At 38.8% G+C, this 17,699-nt stretch overlaps 1 protein-coding gene across 2 annotated transcripts; it reads left to right on the forward strand.

The window, feature by feature from the left end:
* The first annotated feature begins 450 nt into the window (after positions 1 to 450).
* mapk4 (mitogen-activated protein kinase 4) lies at positions 451 to 16,984 on the forward strand. 2 transcript variants are annotated; one of them, XM_055039376.1, is made up of 9 exons: positions 451 to 745; positions 2,542 to 3,899; positions 4,564 to 4,739; positions 9,345 to 9,489; positions 10,416 to 10,519; positions 11,784 to 11,862; positions 12,173 to 12,389; positions 13,040 to 13,205; positions 13,744 to 16,984. In XM_055039376.1, the coding sequence occupies exons 2-9, from the start codon at positions 3,533 to 3,535 to the stop codon at positions 14,674 to 14,676; spliced, it is 2,187 nt and encodes a 728-aa protein (XP_054895351.1). In that variant the 5' UTR covers positions 451 to 745; positions 2,542 to 3,532; the 3' UTR covers positions 14,677 to 16,984. The 2 variants fall into 2 exon arrangements, with proteins under 2 accessions (XP_054895351.1, XP_054895352.1); XM_055039377.1 differs by having other exon boundaries at positions 2,545 to 3,899; positions 10,416 to 10,498.
* Positions 16,985 to 17,699: the final 715 nt, after the last annotated feature.

Genomic DNA, 17,699 nt, shown 5'->3' on the forward strand with positions numbered 1-17,699 from the left:
ACTACAAAACTAACACTGAGCATCTTAATATTTCTCAGTCTTTTGACAAATTATTTGATCAGAAGTAGGAAACTGTTTTACAAATTGTAAAGGAGTGGGGGTGTTTGGCTGTGTGGGGATGTGTGTTTCTATTTAGGTTCAATCTGTAGACCTCAGCGAGTTTGAACCACATAAAGCAGGTTTACCTGGGGATGAGGGGGGCGTCTGGAGTTCCTGGGTGGTTTCAAAATCAGACTTAACAATGGTCAGTTCCAATGAAAGGGGGTGGGAGTCATTATTATATTATAGTGAATGCTGTTAACATGAAGGAAGCGCCTTCATACTGCAGTGTGTGTGAGTTTGAAGCATCTTAAGGCTGCTGCCTGGCTCTGGTGGGGGATCCCTCTCCACTCAGCCTCCTCCCCTCCCAGATCGTCCCTCTGAAGCGCTGACAGAGAGCGGACACTCGCCCACAGTAACCGGCTCTGTGGCGGCCGCTGGCTTATCTCATCTCATATCATCTCATCTCGGAGGATCGGATCGGATCGCTTCGTCCAGTGCCAGTCCAGCACCTGCTGACTGTTCCGCTCATAAATCGTCCACATCTCACTTTTCACTCGAGCGACAAAAAGAGAGAGAGAGAGAGACAGAGAGAGAGAAATGGACAAGTGTTTCACTTTCTTCGCTCACAAGGATCCTTCTCTGTCACATCTTTTCCTCCGGATCTTTGTTTCTGGACGGGAGGCTGCGGCTGCGTAATGCCTCTGTGAGTACAGATGGTTGCTGTTGATTTATCTTTTGATTCTATTTTTCCCCTCATTCTTTAAAAAAAACAACAAAAAAAAACCCCAAAAACTAAAATAAAATAATAATAATAGAAACAGACACCAAAACACTCACTTGGGTAAGATTTCTAGACGCGTAAAACAGTGAAACGAGGCACACGGGCTGTTTCTGCTCTTTCTGGGAAACGAGGCTCTTTGTTTTATTGTGCACTTTCGGTGTTTTTGTTTCGTCAGAGGGGCGTCACTATGTGGACACAAAGGCAGCTGCACAGAGCCGGTGTTCAGAGGAGATGCGGCGTTTTTATCAACTGAAGTAAATCTGCATTAGCGCAGCATGGAAAGTAAACAGAGCATGGAGGGGAGGGGAGAAAATGCAGCTGAGAAAGCAACACATGAAGCATTGTTTCTGCTCATCCCGCTGTCAAATATATTAAGGATATTGGCAGGTGGGGCTTCATTTCCTGCTTTTAAGCAGACTATAAATTTCATTTAAAGCCAGTTTACTTGTTCCGCCTTTGTTGTTTCTGGAGCATCTTGGTCTGCTTTCAGATTCTGCAAAATTAAAAATGGGTTTAGCTGCAGAGTAACGTGAAGAATCATGAGGAGTAAATGCTTGAAGGGAGCAGGAACCGCTGTTGCAAGTGATTATGCATTATTTATAAAGTTACCCCAGTGCTGCACTTCCCACCCAGCTCCACTGCCTCCATCAATGCTCTCTGTTCTCACCTTACAATTTTGCAGCCTCTTGCAGTCTGCCTGAGTGAGCATGATCTAAGAGAAGCTGTTGTTAGAAAGAAAAAAAAAGACTGATGTGACCTGACCCTCATCTTCCAAACAGGGGTTCAGGCAGAGGCATTTGCACTCAAGCTAAATAAATTAGTTGGATCTGTTATAGCGAAGGAATCAGAAGATGGGGGGGCAACACAGATTCTGGAAGCAGGAAGAAACACAAAAGTGTCTGATAGATTTAAAATGCAGGCTGGTTGAAACAAGCTGTATGATCTGTTCCATTTGGTCAAACTGAAGTGTTGCTTTTAAGTGTAAGCAGTAGGAAAAAATGGAGATGCGCCAAAAAAAACCCTCTGTTGACTAAAGTCAGCTGATTTTCAGCTTGTCTGGCCCAGACTTATGATTGGTAAGCAGGAAACAAAAAAATCGAATAACTTCCCAGTCAGTGAATGCACTCCAACTAAATGATATACATGACTGAAGCTGTTTGGTGTCTAATCTGAGTAAAAATGTCTGATAAAGATGGTATTTTTAGGACCAAGTAGATGCAATGAAGTAAGAGAAAGAAAAAAGTGTTAGGAACATCTAGAAACTATGTGGGGATGTTCCCAGATGTTCCCAGATAACAGAAAAACGCAATGCTTCAGAGCAAAGTTGCTCTGTTTTATCCAGGTTCTTGAGCTTTTATTGCATCACCCCTGTTCTTAATGTAAATAATTTAATGACTTTTATTGCAAGAAGACATTTTTTAATGAATTATTGAAAAATGTGAATGCTCTTGATTACATTTAAAAAAATATGCATCTCGACACAGTTTTCCCCCAAAAAAATAAAAAAACAACCTGATTGATGCATCTTTTGCTTGCAGCTGACATGACTGTACTTCCTGACTGAGAACACCAAGTCACTTGCGTGGATTAGATTACGGTGCTGTTTGATGTTATGTAACAGTTACTCTTTAACAGACCCACTCGCTGTTTAACTTTCATCTACCGTCTGAGAGTCTCGGCTTTCCATTCACCCCATTTCTCCTCTTTCTACCCACCAGCAGAAGACGGAGAAGTAGCAGATGTGTTGTGCAGGATGTTCTCTGTTTGACCACGGCCTGCTGCTGAAAGCCCTACATTCATGAGAAGGCAACAGAAAGAAGATTACTGGGGGATTAAACACATGCACATGTGTGCACATGCAAACACAGGGGGTTCCGGGATTTAACTTCCATCCAGCTGATCTGAATGAACTTCCCTGACTGACTGAGAGACTCTAAAAGCATCATGGAAGAAGAGGAGGAGCCAACAGAGGCTCGCTGAATGTACTGCCGCTGACCCCGCCTTCTTTCCACCTGTCTCACCATCAAAGTCTTGGAAAGCTTTAAATTGCAAAGCTGACTGTCCCACAATGTGTTGGCGTTTTTCAGTAGAATTAGCCTCACCCATTGCTTGCATATCTCTGCTTACCCATGCCCTGGTTTATTTAAAAAAAGACTAACTGACATTCACATCTGAGAGACACAGAGAAAGCTTCATTTTTTTGTATCCTGCAGCCATACAAGGAAAAAAAAAAAAAATCAAGTGTCAAGAGGAAGATGCTGAAGAGAAAGTGATATTTTTAAACCTTTTCTGTGGATTCCTTACCACCACAGGCTTACACGTGAGACCGAAGGATGACTGACAAAACCAAACCTTTGATTCCTTTAAGTTCAGAAGTTCTGTTTTTAGCTCAAGCTCTTCTTGTTTTGGATTACATCAGCAACAAAGATATATTCCTATTGCTTTGTTGTTTATGCTAAGATGAGTAACAGATCTGATGTGAGAATTGCCAGAAGGAGATAAAGATATGTCTTATTTTTGCTGCAGCACATCTCTTTTCATGAGGTTGTGACGTTTCCAATATATTTTGGAGTATATGAGGCCTTAACAACAAGAAATACATTTGCACACTGTAGGTTCCGATAGAAAGTGCAGAAGACGATTCACCAGCAAAATGTAACATCTTCTGTACAAAACAAGAACAATCCTATCCCCTCAAACTGAGCTACAATGGCCAGCCAGGCCACCCCTTTGTTTCTCCATGGCTTCGAACTCAGTGGTCACTTTGTTGACCCTCGACCTCTTGGCACCGGTGTCACCGGGCTGGTACTGTCTGCTGTCGACCAGCGTACTGGACAGCGAGTAGCTATTAAAAAGCTGTCAATGCGAGATGCAATCACAGTGAAGCATGCCCTGCGGGAGGTAAAGATCACCCAACGATTGCACCACGAGAACGTAGTAAGTGTCCACGAGGTCTTAGCACCATATGGATGGCCGCTGCCCCAGGACCCATCCCAGCTTAGTGCCCTGTACATCATCCAGGAGTGCATGGAGACCGATCTGGCCCGGTTACTGGACCAGGGACCACTACCTACAAGTAAGAGAGAACAATCAATTGTTCATTTAATTAACGGGTCTAATGAAAATAAGTAATTTGTAAGTAATAACTCCTTGCTATTTTTTTTCCCTTGGTCCCTGTTCATGGTTGCTTTGGTTCCCTGTGATATTTTAAAAGTGTTGTTGATAATTTTTTTAAAATTAAAAATTCATAACTACTCTCCGTTTTAGCCTCTCTGCATTTGTGTTCTCTTCAATCTACATAACATGACACATTTATTCTGTAGGATTTACATTGATGCATAAAGCATCTATCTATCTATCTATCTATCTATCTATCTATCTATCTATCTATCTATCTATCATCTATCTATCTATCTATCTATCTATATATCTATCTATCTATCTATCTCTATCTATCTATCTATCTATCTATCTATCTATCTATCTATCTATCTATCTATCTATCTATCTATCTATCTATCTATCTATCTATCTATCTATCTATCTATCTATCTATCTATCTATCTAGTACATATATATAAAATTAACCCATAATTTAACTTTGTATGGGTTATATGGATCATGTTCAGATAAATTCATTCACGAAAGGTGATATGTAAAGATAATTTAAAAAGTGGAAATTATCTACCTTACTTTTAGATGCTGAGTTGTTAAATTATCTAACTTTTATTGTTACACAGGTCATGCCACCCTGCTGTTTTATCAGCTGCTGAGGGGCCTAAAGTTCATCCACTCAGCCAATGTCCTCCACCGAGACCTGAAGCCTGCCAACATCTTCATCAACACAGACCAAATGCTGCTCAAGATCGGAGACTTTGGACTTGCCAGAATAGTGGACCCCCATTATTCTCATAAGGTGAGTGTTAAACAAGCAGAGCCCCACTGCCACACATTCTGATGATGGTTTACTTGTAGCCGGGATTCTGCCTCTGAGATGTTTCCAAATACCTTGCAGTAGATCTTCATATTTCTATGCTTCACTGTAAAATGGAAATTTATAATTGTATCTCTAAAACGGGGCAGCTGTTGATATGGAGGAAAAACAGACATTTACCAGTTTAGAGGTTGTTAGCATAACTCCATCTTTGCCTCCACATATTGAACTGCCCTCTGATAAGACACTTATCTCTTTTGGTGTCCCAGATTTGCATACTATTGTGTTTCTTGTGCGTGGCTGAAGGGTAAAGTTGATAAGTTTGGATGCCAGAAAATGCTGTTTTTGAATCTTGTGGAATAATTATGTAAATCAACCATCTCAACATGGATGAAACAAGAACATCAAAACATTGTATCTTTCTATTATCTCCTTTGAATGTGTAATGTTTTGAAGTGTTATATTTATATACTTCCTGTTGCAAAATAATGTATTACATAAATATTCAAGTCAGTAGATTTAAGGGTTTATGCTCTCTGCAGCTGTTGAATAAATTAAAAGAGATAATTGTAATACTTGTGTATGCTATCTCTTCTCCAGTTCATTTAGAGTGGGTTGCTATCAAGAAACTGATTGTGCATTTTTTAGACAGTATCATATTAAAATTTTTTTCTGTGTAGCAGTGCATAAACTGTACTGCTTGCATGGTTGCACAAACATTCTATCCTCCTCATAACTCTCTGACAACATAAACTTTGCAGTACGTTGCAAAGAGTAACAAAAATAAAGTTGTTCATAGCAAACATTTAGATGAAGGATCTATTATTGTCCTGAACCAGAATACATTTACTGGAGAGCCGGGAGGACTTTTTATGTTCTGTGATTTTCTGTGGCTGTGGAGTTAACAACACTCCACAGGCATGAAAGTGTCTGAAGACGAACATTCGGCTGTTGCCTGGGAAGTTCCGCTTGACCATTTCTTGACTTAGAAAATGATGGATAGATGCTTTTCAACAGAAAGACTGAATGGAAACTGCGCACAAACTTGAACACACTGTCCCCATGGTGAAACAGGGTGGTAGCATCATCATCTTTAGCTGGGACAGTGGTCATAATTTATGTGGAAATGCATGGATCAAATCCTGAAAGACAATGCAGCTATAAAAGAATTGAGAATGAGGAGGAGGCTTGTCTTCCGGGAACATCATTTAAAAAAAATTTAACATACACTGGCTCTCTTATCTCACTGAGTCTGAACTTTTGCAAAGCATAAATGACACAAATCTGGTTGTAAATAGACAACATAGGGCAACTTAATATTTTTGCAAAGTATTGACTCATTGTTCCCCTTAGTCTAGTGGTATCAAGATGTCATTGGGTTGATTCTGCCTTTTAGAAGGACAGAGACTTTGATTTCAGTCATCATTTCTAGAAAACTTTCGTATCAAATGATGTGCAAGCAAAGCTGTATTATTTACTCACCATTATTTCTGCTCTCTCAGATTACTTATCTCTTCAAATGAAACTTCCTCTTATACCCAAACTCTGCTCCTACTCCAGAGATGGTGTCAAGTTTTGCACTAATCAAGCTCTGCAATTAGGCTGTCAGCTTGTACATAAAAACACCTGAAAGATTAATGGGACAATTCACAACTCCATTGTCCAGCTTTCTTACATTCAAAGGTCCCACAGCAGTACTGTAACACTAGCAAGTCTGCATGTGTGTTCGTTTGTGTCTCTGCGAGGTTTGATTCGGGCCTATGCGTGTGAAGAGGTGCTCTCCTGAAAGGAAATCTTTGTCAACTGAGGGCTTGGGACTTTGGGATCAGTTGGGTGCAGACACAGGGGTGCATTGGGAGAGCAAAGAGGGAGAGGATGGAGGGGGCAGTAGAGGAGGAAGGTATGCTGAGTACATGAGAAGCAAGGATGGGAAATTTTAAACCAAAAAGGCTTGGGGAAAAGGCAGGTGAAAAGTGCAGAGGCAGAGGGGGAACAAATCCTTCAAAATGAACAAAAAGGAAAATGAAAAAAGGCTCAAAAACACTCAGAGAGAAAAATTGGTTGAAATTCAATTTATTTGGTTATGCAAAGGAGTAGAAACAAGGTTCCCTGTGTTCTACTGCATGTTTTGTTAGAAAACAGCCTGTTCAGGCAGCTAACATGAAGGACAGATATAAGAAACAGATGAAGTTCTTTACATCCTACACTGTAAAGAACTTGGTGCTTCTGTGAATGTGGGTGTTAATGTCACACGCTGAGAGAGTGTTGAAGATGCCTGAAATTGTTCATAACTCGAATGAAAGACAGAAAGAAGGAAGTTGGAAAAAGGTCTAAAAAAATAAAAAGAAGTTTCTCACATGTTGGGTGCAAGACAACAATCAAAGAAGATACAGATGAGCAAGGAAGCAAAGCTGTAAAAAAACAACAATGAGATCCTGCAAATTGTGAAGACAAAGAGGAAGAACTGTGAAAACAGTCCCAGCAAATCAAATGGGAGGAAAGTAGGAGGTGAAGGAGAGAATATGAAAAAAGTTTTGTTACTGAGTAGCTGTAACACCGTTTGACCAGCGTTTTAAACAGCCTGAGGATAAAAGATGATTGCACTTTGTAAAGTATTCAAATATTTTTACACAAACTTTTATGTGACATATCAAAAGAAAATATTACAAAGGTGTGTGGTAGAAAGGAACAGATAAATGTTTTTTTTAATATGTGATGTGCATTTGTATTTATCCCTCTTTACTCCGATACCCATTCATGAAATCACTGACAAAAAATTGCATAGGAGGCATAGCACACATATAGAAGTAGACGCTCTGGTCAGATGGGACTGATATGAAACTTCAGGTTGAACTGTTAATGCTTGAAAACTAAAACTTTCTCATAGCATCATGCTTTGGGCAGGTACAGGTGTCTCGACACAGTTGATGAGAAAATTGACAGAGCTCAGGAAAGTCTTGTGAGAAATATCTAAGAGGATGGAAAGAAAACCTGAGACTTTGGCTCATCTTCCAGCAGGACATGACAATACGCATACTGACAATGCTACAGTGAAACGGTATTCATCTGTTAGAGTTTGGACCTAAATCTAGTTGGAAATATGTAGCAAAACCTCTCTGGCTCAGCTTATGCTGCTGTGTAAAGAATAGATTTCAGTCTCTAAATTTGCAGCTACATTGAAAGTTTTTTCTGTAGAGTTTTGAGAGCTAAGTAAATGTGCACAACGCAGGTTTTAAATATTTATTCTTAAAATATTCACCAAATTTAGCTGTATTCTGAAATAGTGTGAAAACTATGAATATAATTTTTTTTTAAACAAAACAGTGTTTTTTACTTTGGCCTTTGCTATGTGATCACTTTTATTCATTTTAGTATCTCCTTAAAATTTACAGCATGTAGTATATGCCTGACAGGAAGCAGCAGTGAGAGCTCAGATAAAGACAAAAATCAACACAGGGGGTTGAGAGAGACAAGGTCAAAGAGTGCTCAGTTTGGTTATCTGCTACAGCAAAAACAAGAACACAGGAGGGAGGGGAAAGACAGGAGAAAAGAGAGGTGAAGTCGAGACAGAATATAGCAGGAATAAATGGACGAGTGTCCCAGAGGGGAAAAAAGAAGGCTCAAAGGTGGCACAAGAGAAAATGGTGCTAAAAGAGAGCAGTAAGATGTGATAGGCAAATATAAGACTTGTCAAAAATACCTGTAGTTACTTATTTACAGCTGTTAAGTTGTACTGTACGACTGGGAAAGGAAGATTTAACACTAATGTCTCTGTAAGATTTATTTTCATCTAGAGAAGGTGACCTGGAAAACTTTACAGAACAACTTTGAGTCAGGCTGAGTTCTGTAGAGGTTCCCCACTGAGAAAGAGATACGTGTAAAGGTTAGGGAACTGTGTGAGTGACCTGCAATGATTAACTGCTCATTTGACAAATACATTTTGAAAAACAATTTTATTTTTTATTTAAAACTCAAAAAACCCTACATATCCATGAAAAGTGTGTAGAAATATGTTTGGATTCTGAAATTAAAAAGGGCCTTTTAGATGTATTTTTCACAAAAAAAAACATCTATTTTTTTAGACAGCATGGTCTAGACCTCCATACTGTCTACACCAATCACCAAAGTACTTCACCATAAAGAATACAACAAACAAACCCTACGAATACAAAAAGAAATGCTTCATTCTTATTAAAAATGATTAAATACTTTGCTTTCATAATGAAAAGTGATCCATTATAAAATGGTCATGTCAGGGAATTCTTCCCTGACACGACAATGTTCCTTCATGATGCTGTTTTTTGATGTCCAGTGGTTTTTATGTAGCATTTCAGGGCAAAAGGGTCTGGTTGCAAAATTGCTCCCCACTGTTCAGTTTTTCAGATTTTGAAAGCTTTCCTTTTACATCGTAATCATAATTTTGCCCTGTTTTGTGTTGTCACATAAATTCCATTCAGTTATGATGATGTTTGTCGTTGCAATGATAGAAAATGTGCAAATGTTTAAGTTCAGCGTATGTATATTCTACTGTTGTATAACTCAAAATTCTTTATGCCTCTCTCTGTTCCCACTGCCTCCTCCCCTCAGGGCTATCTGTCTGAGGGTTTGGTGACTAAGTGGTATCGTTCCCCCCGTCTGCTACTATCCCCCAACAATTACACGAAGGCCATAGACATGTGGGCTGCTGGCTGCATTTTGGCTGAGATGCTCACTGGACGCATGCTGTTTGCAGGTACTGTGATGAAATCTTTACCAAATGACTTCAATAAAACAGTAATACAGTCAAAGTTGTCGGATGCACCATTAATATTTTAACAGAATCATATTCATGAATGAATGTGGATTCCTTTATAACCAGTCTCTAGCTTCCATCCAATTTTTTTCTAGATTTTATCATAGTTTTGGTGGTTTCCACAGAGAGGAGCAATTTTTTTATTTTCTGTCCTCCACCAAATACACTTCTCTCCCTCCTTGTGGGCTGCTTCTTTGCCTGAGCAGAATAACAATGATAATGGAGAAATGCTGTCTGTCTAAAGCAGACGTAGTTCCAGCTGACCAGCTGATTCTGACCTCCACTGGCTCCTCTGCGTCACAGGGCCGACCACAGAAACTCAGAAAGGTCATTCTCCTTCCCCCGCTGTTCGTGTTATGTGAGACTTTCACACATCAGGTGTCGGAGCCGTTTGCTGCAACTTTCTCCTAAGAAGCAGAAGAGCAGTGGACTCGCTTGGTTTTTGTTTATGGGGGGACAACAAAACACACACATCCAAATATGCTGATTACTTACATCCAGCAGTGTTTGTGTAGCACCACCTGCTGTTGTCCTTGAAGTATTTGTATTTCAAGTTCAGACATTTTTGTTGCTACACAAAACATTGGCTCTGTCTCGGATTCAGTGGCTAAGACTATGTGATTCTACAAACAAGCTCGGAACATTAAAAAATCTATAAAATCTTAAGTTAGAGTAGTAAAATCGAGCAGCTTGCTACAAAGTGCTGCAGCCTGTCTGCTTCAATCAGATCGAATCGTCTTCTGTCTCCTGTCTGCTCACACTTCTGGGTTATCCTAATTTGACTTCATGTTTTTTTTTTTATGCTTATGTAACCAAACCTTTTTCTCCTCTCTGCCTTTCCCTGATTGGTTCGCCCTCCCTCCCAGGAGCTCACGAGCTGGAACAGATGCAGCTGATTCTCGACACAGTGCCAGTACTGAGAGAGGAGGACAGGCAGGATCTCCTACAGGTGACACCTCACAGGGCAATGGTACAAAACTGCAATCTGACATTTGCGAATGTCTGCAAACACAACATCTCTGAGGGCATTTTGGACCAATTTATAGTCCTTTCTAAAGAAGCAAAGATTAAAACCAGTTTAAACTTGTATGCCACAGCTGAACTTTGAGAGCTTCCTATAATCATACCTGGAGTAAAATCAAAGTTAATCAATTCCACATTCCAGTCCCACGGAGACATTTTTTTAAAAATCTGCCCATACATTTTTTAGTAGTTTTGCACTGATGTTGTTTCGTCTACTGAATACTCAAGAAGAAATGCCTTAATTCTAGACTGAGAAGAACTAGAAACTAACTCTAAAGCAAAAGCGAAACTAACCTATTATCACAAAGTATCTGAAAAAATTTACAACTGACACCACATTTAGATTACTGCAGTTTTTGTGTACAGCTTAGACCAAAATTATTTATATTCTTGGAAGGTTCATGCTTAAAGTAGTCTTAATTTTACTAACGTTTTGTCTGAGTGAAATTGATACTAAAGTTTTGGAATGATACAGCCAGAGCCTCAACATAAATTTGAAAAAAAAAATGATGTGGTCTTCTAAGACTTGGAGCTAATCTCCAAAGATGACAAATGGAAACATAAAAAAAGCAGGTTAGCAGTTAGAAGAAGGATTTTGTGCTATAATGTCAATAAAGATTTCAGGTTGACTATTTTGAATGGTATAAAAAGGAATTAGAATGCCATTATGGTAATAAAAATTCAGATAAAACAGGTCAATATGTTTTTCAAAATGGATAAAGACATATATCCACTGGACTGGACTAAACCAAAATAAACATTAATCTAACAAATAAGTTAGAGCATATAACACCTTTTTTATTTACAACTCAAAAGTAAATTAAAATGTGCCACATTTTACTTTTGCTGTATATATTGGTGGTATCATATTGTGCATATAAATGTTTAATTATTGTTTGACAACCCTCTATTTGGAAACCACATTGCTTATTTAAACTGATTTAATGGGCTTTATTGTATATTTTGACTGATTTAAACTGACTCCATATTAAAACAAAACAAAGAAAAGACAGAATGACATGACAAATGGGTTAATGCTATTTTACAAGATGTTCACAATTTAATGAAGACAATATAAAACATTGCAAACAGAACTGCGGCTCCACAGTCTCTTCATAGATCACTGCTGGTTGCTGACTTGATGGAAACAACCAGTGAAACCCACATTAGTTTTAAAAAACATTTCTGTATTTCCATGTTGCTTTTCTTAGGTGATGCCTTCATATGTCAGTCATGGATGGAGAATCAAGAAACCCTTCTCTGAGTTGTTGCCTGAAGTGGATCCTTTGGGTGAGTGGAGTTAACTGAGAACTGAGTACAAAGAGGCATAGAAGCACTAAAATATGCAGCATTGTTTTCATTTTTTGATACTCCTGAAATTTCTACAAAATGGCTTTTATTACTTTTGCTTAAAAAATAAAAAACACAACATAGGATTTCCCCTCTTGGAATAAATAGACTTAGATTGAAGGTTTGATTTAAATGTGTTTTACTCAAATTAATATAGTCTTTAAATTAATCTCAAGACACACAGAGGAATGCAGTATTCGCATTACCTGTTGCTTCTCCTTCACCAGTTTCTCCCTGTTTTTCCTCTTAGCGGTGGATTTTCTTGAGCGCATCTTGACATTTAACCCCATGGACCGTTTGACAGCAGAAGAAGCTCTGTCCCATCCTTTCCTTCAGCAGTACTCCTGTCCTGAGGATGAGCCTGTCTCCTCACACCCTTTCCACATTGAGGACGAGCTGGACAGCCTCATCACCGAGCAGAGCGTGAGCAGCAGCGACAGTCAGGCCTCCAGCTTTCACTGGGAAAGGTGAGGATTTTAATTTCACGAGGGAGGACATTCATGATATTGTCAATGAAGAGACTGAAGAATTTTATCAAGTCTATTGAATTTTTTTTTTTTTTTTTTAAACAAGCTCATGGAAATGTGGAAACTCACATTTATTTTTTTTATGTTTTGCTTAAGAAGAGCAAGAAATAAATAAAATTGTCTTCTGAAATTGTTTACAAGAGGAAAAAGCATATTCATTATGAACTAGTGTAACGTCTTGTCCTGACATTGAGAGTCAGTTAATTGCTGCAGATAAGAGGCTTCTGCGATGCACATTCTATAAATCTGAATGGAAGAACAAAGAAAGTCTTGTTGGTTTGTAGGTGTATTCAACAGTGGGTGTGTACTGTTGCTGATAATCTTCAGTTGAACATTCTCTTTTTTTTTATTTTTTACAATACACACACACACACACAAAAAAAAAATATGACCGTAATTCATTCAGATTTACAAGTGACATAATGAATGTGTGTGCAACTGGCATGCCTTTGGTCTGAGCTTGTACGTGTTATTGGGTAGTGCCATAACAGATAAAACACTAAAACATGTACTAAAACAAGCGATGAGAATATTTCTATGCAAGTGTCGATTATCGTTAGATTGAATAAAAAAATATCCCTTGCCTGCAGGTATGATAACAATTTATCAACCAACATATGGGCACCATACTCAGGCGAGAGGTGTCGGTGCTTGCCCTCTGGTCCTATTCCAGCTGACATAGGAGACACCACAGATAATGAAGAGGTGCAGCGGGACCCCAGGGCCAGTTCCAGCTCTCTGACAGAAGAGGCACAGGTTAGACGTGCTATTAACCAACTTCCTATTAATACTCTCCTCATATCAATACTCTCCTCACTTAATCAGCAATGAATTTGCTTGTAATGGTTTTTTGGGCTCATGAATTTGTTTGAGGTTGAGACTTGAGGATAAACTCTGTTAAACAACAGTGATGATACTAATGTTGTCACACATTTTTTGAACCTCTTTACATTGGAATTGCAAATGAAATGCATTTGAGGTGGATTTTATAGGGTAGTGGAAGGAAACAGAAAACTGTTTATTAGGTTTTTACTAGTAAAGCTTAGAAACAAGATTTTTATTCATAAAAATACATTTTATAAACCATGTATCACTTTCATTCTGCTATGCAACTGTCATCTACCTTGTGTTGGTCTGTCACATATAAAATCAGTATAAAATCATTTTAAGACCACAAAAACATTTGCGGTCTTAAAATGACAACGCATATGATTACTTAGGGAAGGTAGAAATATATTTTTCTAAAGGATTGACCTGATTTTTATCTCTCTTCTCTTCACCCACCATATCACAGGTTGACCCCCGCAAATATTCCCATAGCAGTTCAGCTGAGCGTTTCCTGGAGAGCTCTCACTCGTCTCTGGAGCGGGTCTGTGCTTTAGGATACGGGGAACTTGACTGCGGTCGCTCCTGCGATTACAAGGTGGGCTCTCCTTCATATCTGGATAAAATTGCATGGCGAGAGGGAAAGCCCCAGCACTACTCGGAGCCTAAGCTGATTCTGGATCTGTCTCACTGGAAGCGTAACACTGGCAGACTGCCTGTGCCTGCTGAGCCCATTGGTGGCAGCATGGAGGACCTGGGAGAGGTGAGGGTGGAGGAAGCAGAGGAAGAAGAGGAGGAAACTGGGGATTTGTTCCAGGAAATCACTCGCTGGGTGGAGAGTGCTCATTCTCGTCTGCACTCGCCCAGTACCAGTCTATTAATGGACCACTGCTCACCCTCCTCTCCCCCTCTTCCGCTGTCTCCCACGGACCTCCCAGCTCCTGTCTTCCACTACAGCGAACACATCCGTCCTCCATCAGTTGACTATGATGAGGACAGACTGAGCCCCCTTCCTTCCAGCACATCTTCCTCTAATACTCTCCCCTTTCTCTTCCCATCATCACCCACAGCTATATTTTCGCCTCAAACAGCATCGCCACCACCTACTCCACTTGTGCAGCTCCCAGAATCTCAACCGCTGTCCTCTACCTCCTCTGTATCTCAGTCCCCTAATGCAGACTCTACAGAGTCTCTACCAGTCAAGCAAAAAGAGCGCTTGTTTGACCTTGATGTGTTCATTTCCCGAGCTCTGAAGCTGGTCCGGCAGAATAAGGAGAAAGCTCAAGTGAAGAAAGGGAAAGATGAAGGCTGGATGGAGGAGAGCAAAACAGCAAGCATTAAAGGAAAGGTGGCCCGTCTTTCAGAGCATAGGACTTCCTCATCACAGACTCCCAACTCATAATCTCAGTTCCAGGGTTAGCACAAGATAACTATAAAAATAGTCACATTTCAAAATACACTGCAAATGAGGGATGCACTGCATTCTATGGTAGCAGCTTGACTTTTTAGCCCTCAAATGGCTTCAGTTTAAAAACAGCAGTTGTGCAGCTTTGGTTCTCAGGCAATAAAAGCTAAGAAAAAACTTGAGTGAAATATAAATCAACACACTTGACTTTATAAATACTAAACATTTACGTAATGTAAGTAGTAGTTCTGCTTTATGCCTGTTTCTATAGGTAGCAAAGCTAACTGTCAATCATTCAAGACTTGATGATCGCTAGTGATGCATTGTCTTTGTACTAAAACTTGGATTTAATGAGTTCCCAGTTGGAAATACAACATAAATGTCCCCTGAAGTCACATCTCCTGTCAGTAAAGTGAGTGGTCTCTTGGTGTGTTTGATTTGTTTTTGGAAGTCAAAACTCTGATCTGAGAACATCGCACATGAGTTGGGTAAACAAGAATGTCCCCTAAAATTGAAATTATGACTAAGAAGGTCAGAGGTCTCCTGTTTGTTTTCTCTCACATTGACACTGATCAGAAAATGACACGGAGTTTTGTCCATTCCACTGGTGTGTTCTCTTATGGGTAGGAAGTTGGATTTTCCTAATTCTCAGTTGAAATGCAACTAGAATGTCAAAATTCTAACTGTGAAACTGAAACATAACATGTTAGTGCAAAACATAAAAACCGAAAACATATCAGTAATAGTTAACTCCAAAGACAAATAGCCAGTCACACCAGTTTTCTGCTGTGACTGAAAACACACAATAGAAGCTACAACTCTATTGTTCTAGCCTTAACTACAACAATGGAGTTGTAGTTAAGGCTACAACTCTCTCAAATTAAGACAAGCTCCAAGACAAACTTAACACAATATATTAGCAAACCATAAAATTTTGCTAAAAGTTTTAGTTCTAACCGCAATCACAGCTTAAAGGCAGTAAAAATGTTTTTTTTTTTTTTTTTTTTCTATTTTATGCCTACAAACTCTAAAGGTACATATAGTCGCAATTAGAAGTTGCACAGCATAACGCGTGCTATCAGTTGACCAAGATTGTTGTTGAATATCCGACTGGAAATTCTGGGAAATCTGACTTTAGAGTACAAAACAAGTCACAATCTAAGCAGCCTCGGGTTCAGTCTTCATTGTCAAAATTATATAAAATATAGATAAAACAGTGAAGGTTTGAGGAATAAGCTATTAACACTTATGTCCATTTGTGTCTAATGAAACCTGTGACACACATGCTAATGCACAACCTCTGATTTTGAACATACTCCTTTGCTATTTAAATGCATTTAAGAGAGAAAATGAAATAGTTACCAGCTTGTAGGGATGTGATGTAATGCGAAGGTTCAAGCTCTGACTTAATCCATTGCGCCATATTCATGTCACAAAATATTTGTCACTGATAACAGCAAGCTTAGACTCTTATGTGCTTAAAACCTGCTGTAATTAGCTTTCTAAACTCCATCCTGTTAACTCTTGAAAGAATCTGTCAGTCTTCCAATAACATTTACCAAATGATGACGATAAGAGATGCAGCAAAAGCTTTTTCTAAGCGTTTGAATGTATTGACTAAGAAGTAACTAGACAGAGTGTGGCGTGATCAACTGTTAGTTTTATTTATTGATGTTTTAACACTCCTAATGACTTACTAAGTTATAACAATAGAATCTTGTATAAAGTTATGTTTGTGTTGGATTTTAAAGTACATGTTATATATCAGACAATTTTGTGGCTAAAATAGTTCTGCAATATTTTCTAAATATTATAAATAATTATGTTTTTAAATCATTTTGGAGTTAGCTGGGATTGTGTTTGAATTTGGAAAGAGCTAATCTATGGTAGTGCTCCATGATTCTTCTGCCCGCTGGACTCATTTTTAAACACATGAAATGTGTTTCCTGCTCGATGCGCCACATCTGTTCCACAATGAAAACAGTTTTCTTCCACGGCTGCGGGCCTCAATACCTTCTGCTCACTTCAGTGTTTTCAACAGACAGCTGTAGCATAAATAGCACTTATCTCTATATTTTGGGAAATGTAGAGTCTGCCAAGTAGCTCTATTTATAATGTACAATTTTTTCTGAACCCTTTTGTATTTATTAGGTTGTTACTGTAGATGTTTCTGTTTCATTTGTTTGTTTGTTTTTTCATAGCATTTTTGCTCTTTTATTTCTCTCAGCCAAGCATACTGGAAAACATACAGCACCCTGTTCACTTACCGGCTACTGCCTAAAAATAAAATTTATGTTTTATATTATTTAAGTGTTTCAGCTATAATTCTGTAGTAGAAAATGTTATTACGCTTGAGGCTAATAATTGTGGAGGGTGGTGCTGCTGAGATATGCTATATGGCTGTTGAAAAAGATAGTTAAGTTCAAGAAATTTTTCATACATTGTAACAAGTTGAAATGCAATGCCTTGCTGCGAAATTGTCGTTATCTGTATACAGAGTGCAGTTGCACCTGTCTTGGAAAAACACTGTAGAGAGTGCAAGAGGTAAAACTCTGCATTCAAAATACACTGCCAGCAATACTCCAAAACAAGCATGTTTAATTATATTTTTGTCTTTCACTGATTGACCTCGTTGTAAACCACAGTGATACTGCTATAAAGCATTGAGTTTCATATCAATATGCTTATTTAATGCACACTGTAGCCTGCAGGTAGTCAAGTATTTCCAAAAGATACTAACACAAGATATACTATCAGTACAACCCAGTGAAACAGCGGTCAAATCACAAATTTCTGTTGTTAAATTTGCAGTAAAGCACATGTGGAATATGAAGCACATTAACAAAGGCAGCATTTATTCACCATCAACATTACAACTCTGTATCGTCTTCTTTTGTCAGTGATGTACCTTTCTCGATAAGAACAAAAACCTTGACATATTTAGAGCACTCAAAGAAAGTAAAAACTGCACGTTTTTGATTCAATAACAGATAAGTTGGTATACAGTCTGACTTTTACTA

The sequence above is a fragment of the Poeciliopsis prolifica genome, unplaced genomic scaffold (assembly GCF_027474105.1).
Source record: "Poeciliopsis prolifica strain line A6 unplaced genomic scaffold, Auburn_PproV2 SCAFFOLD014, whole genome shotgun sequence".
Lineage (NCBI taxonomy): Eukaryota > Metazoa > Chordata > Actinopteri > Cyprinodontiformes > Poeciliidae > Poeciliopsis > Poeciliopsis prolifica.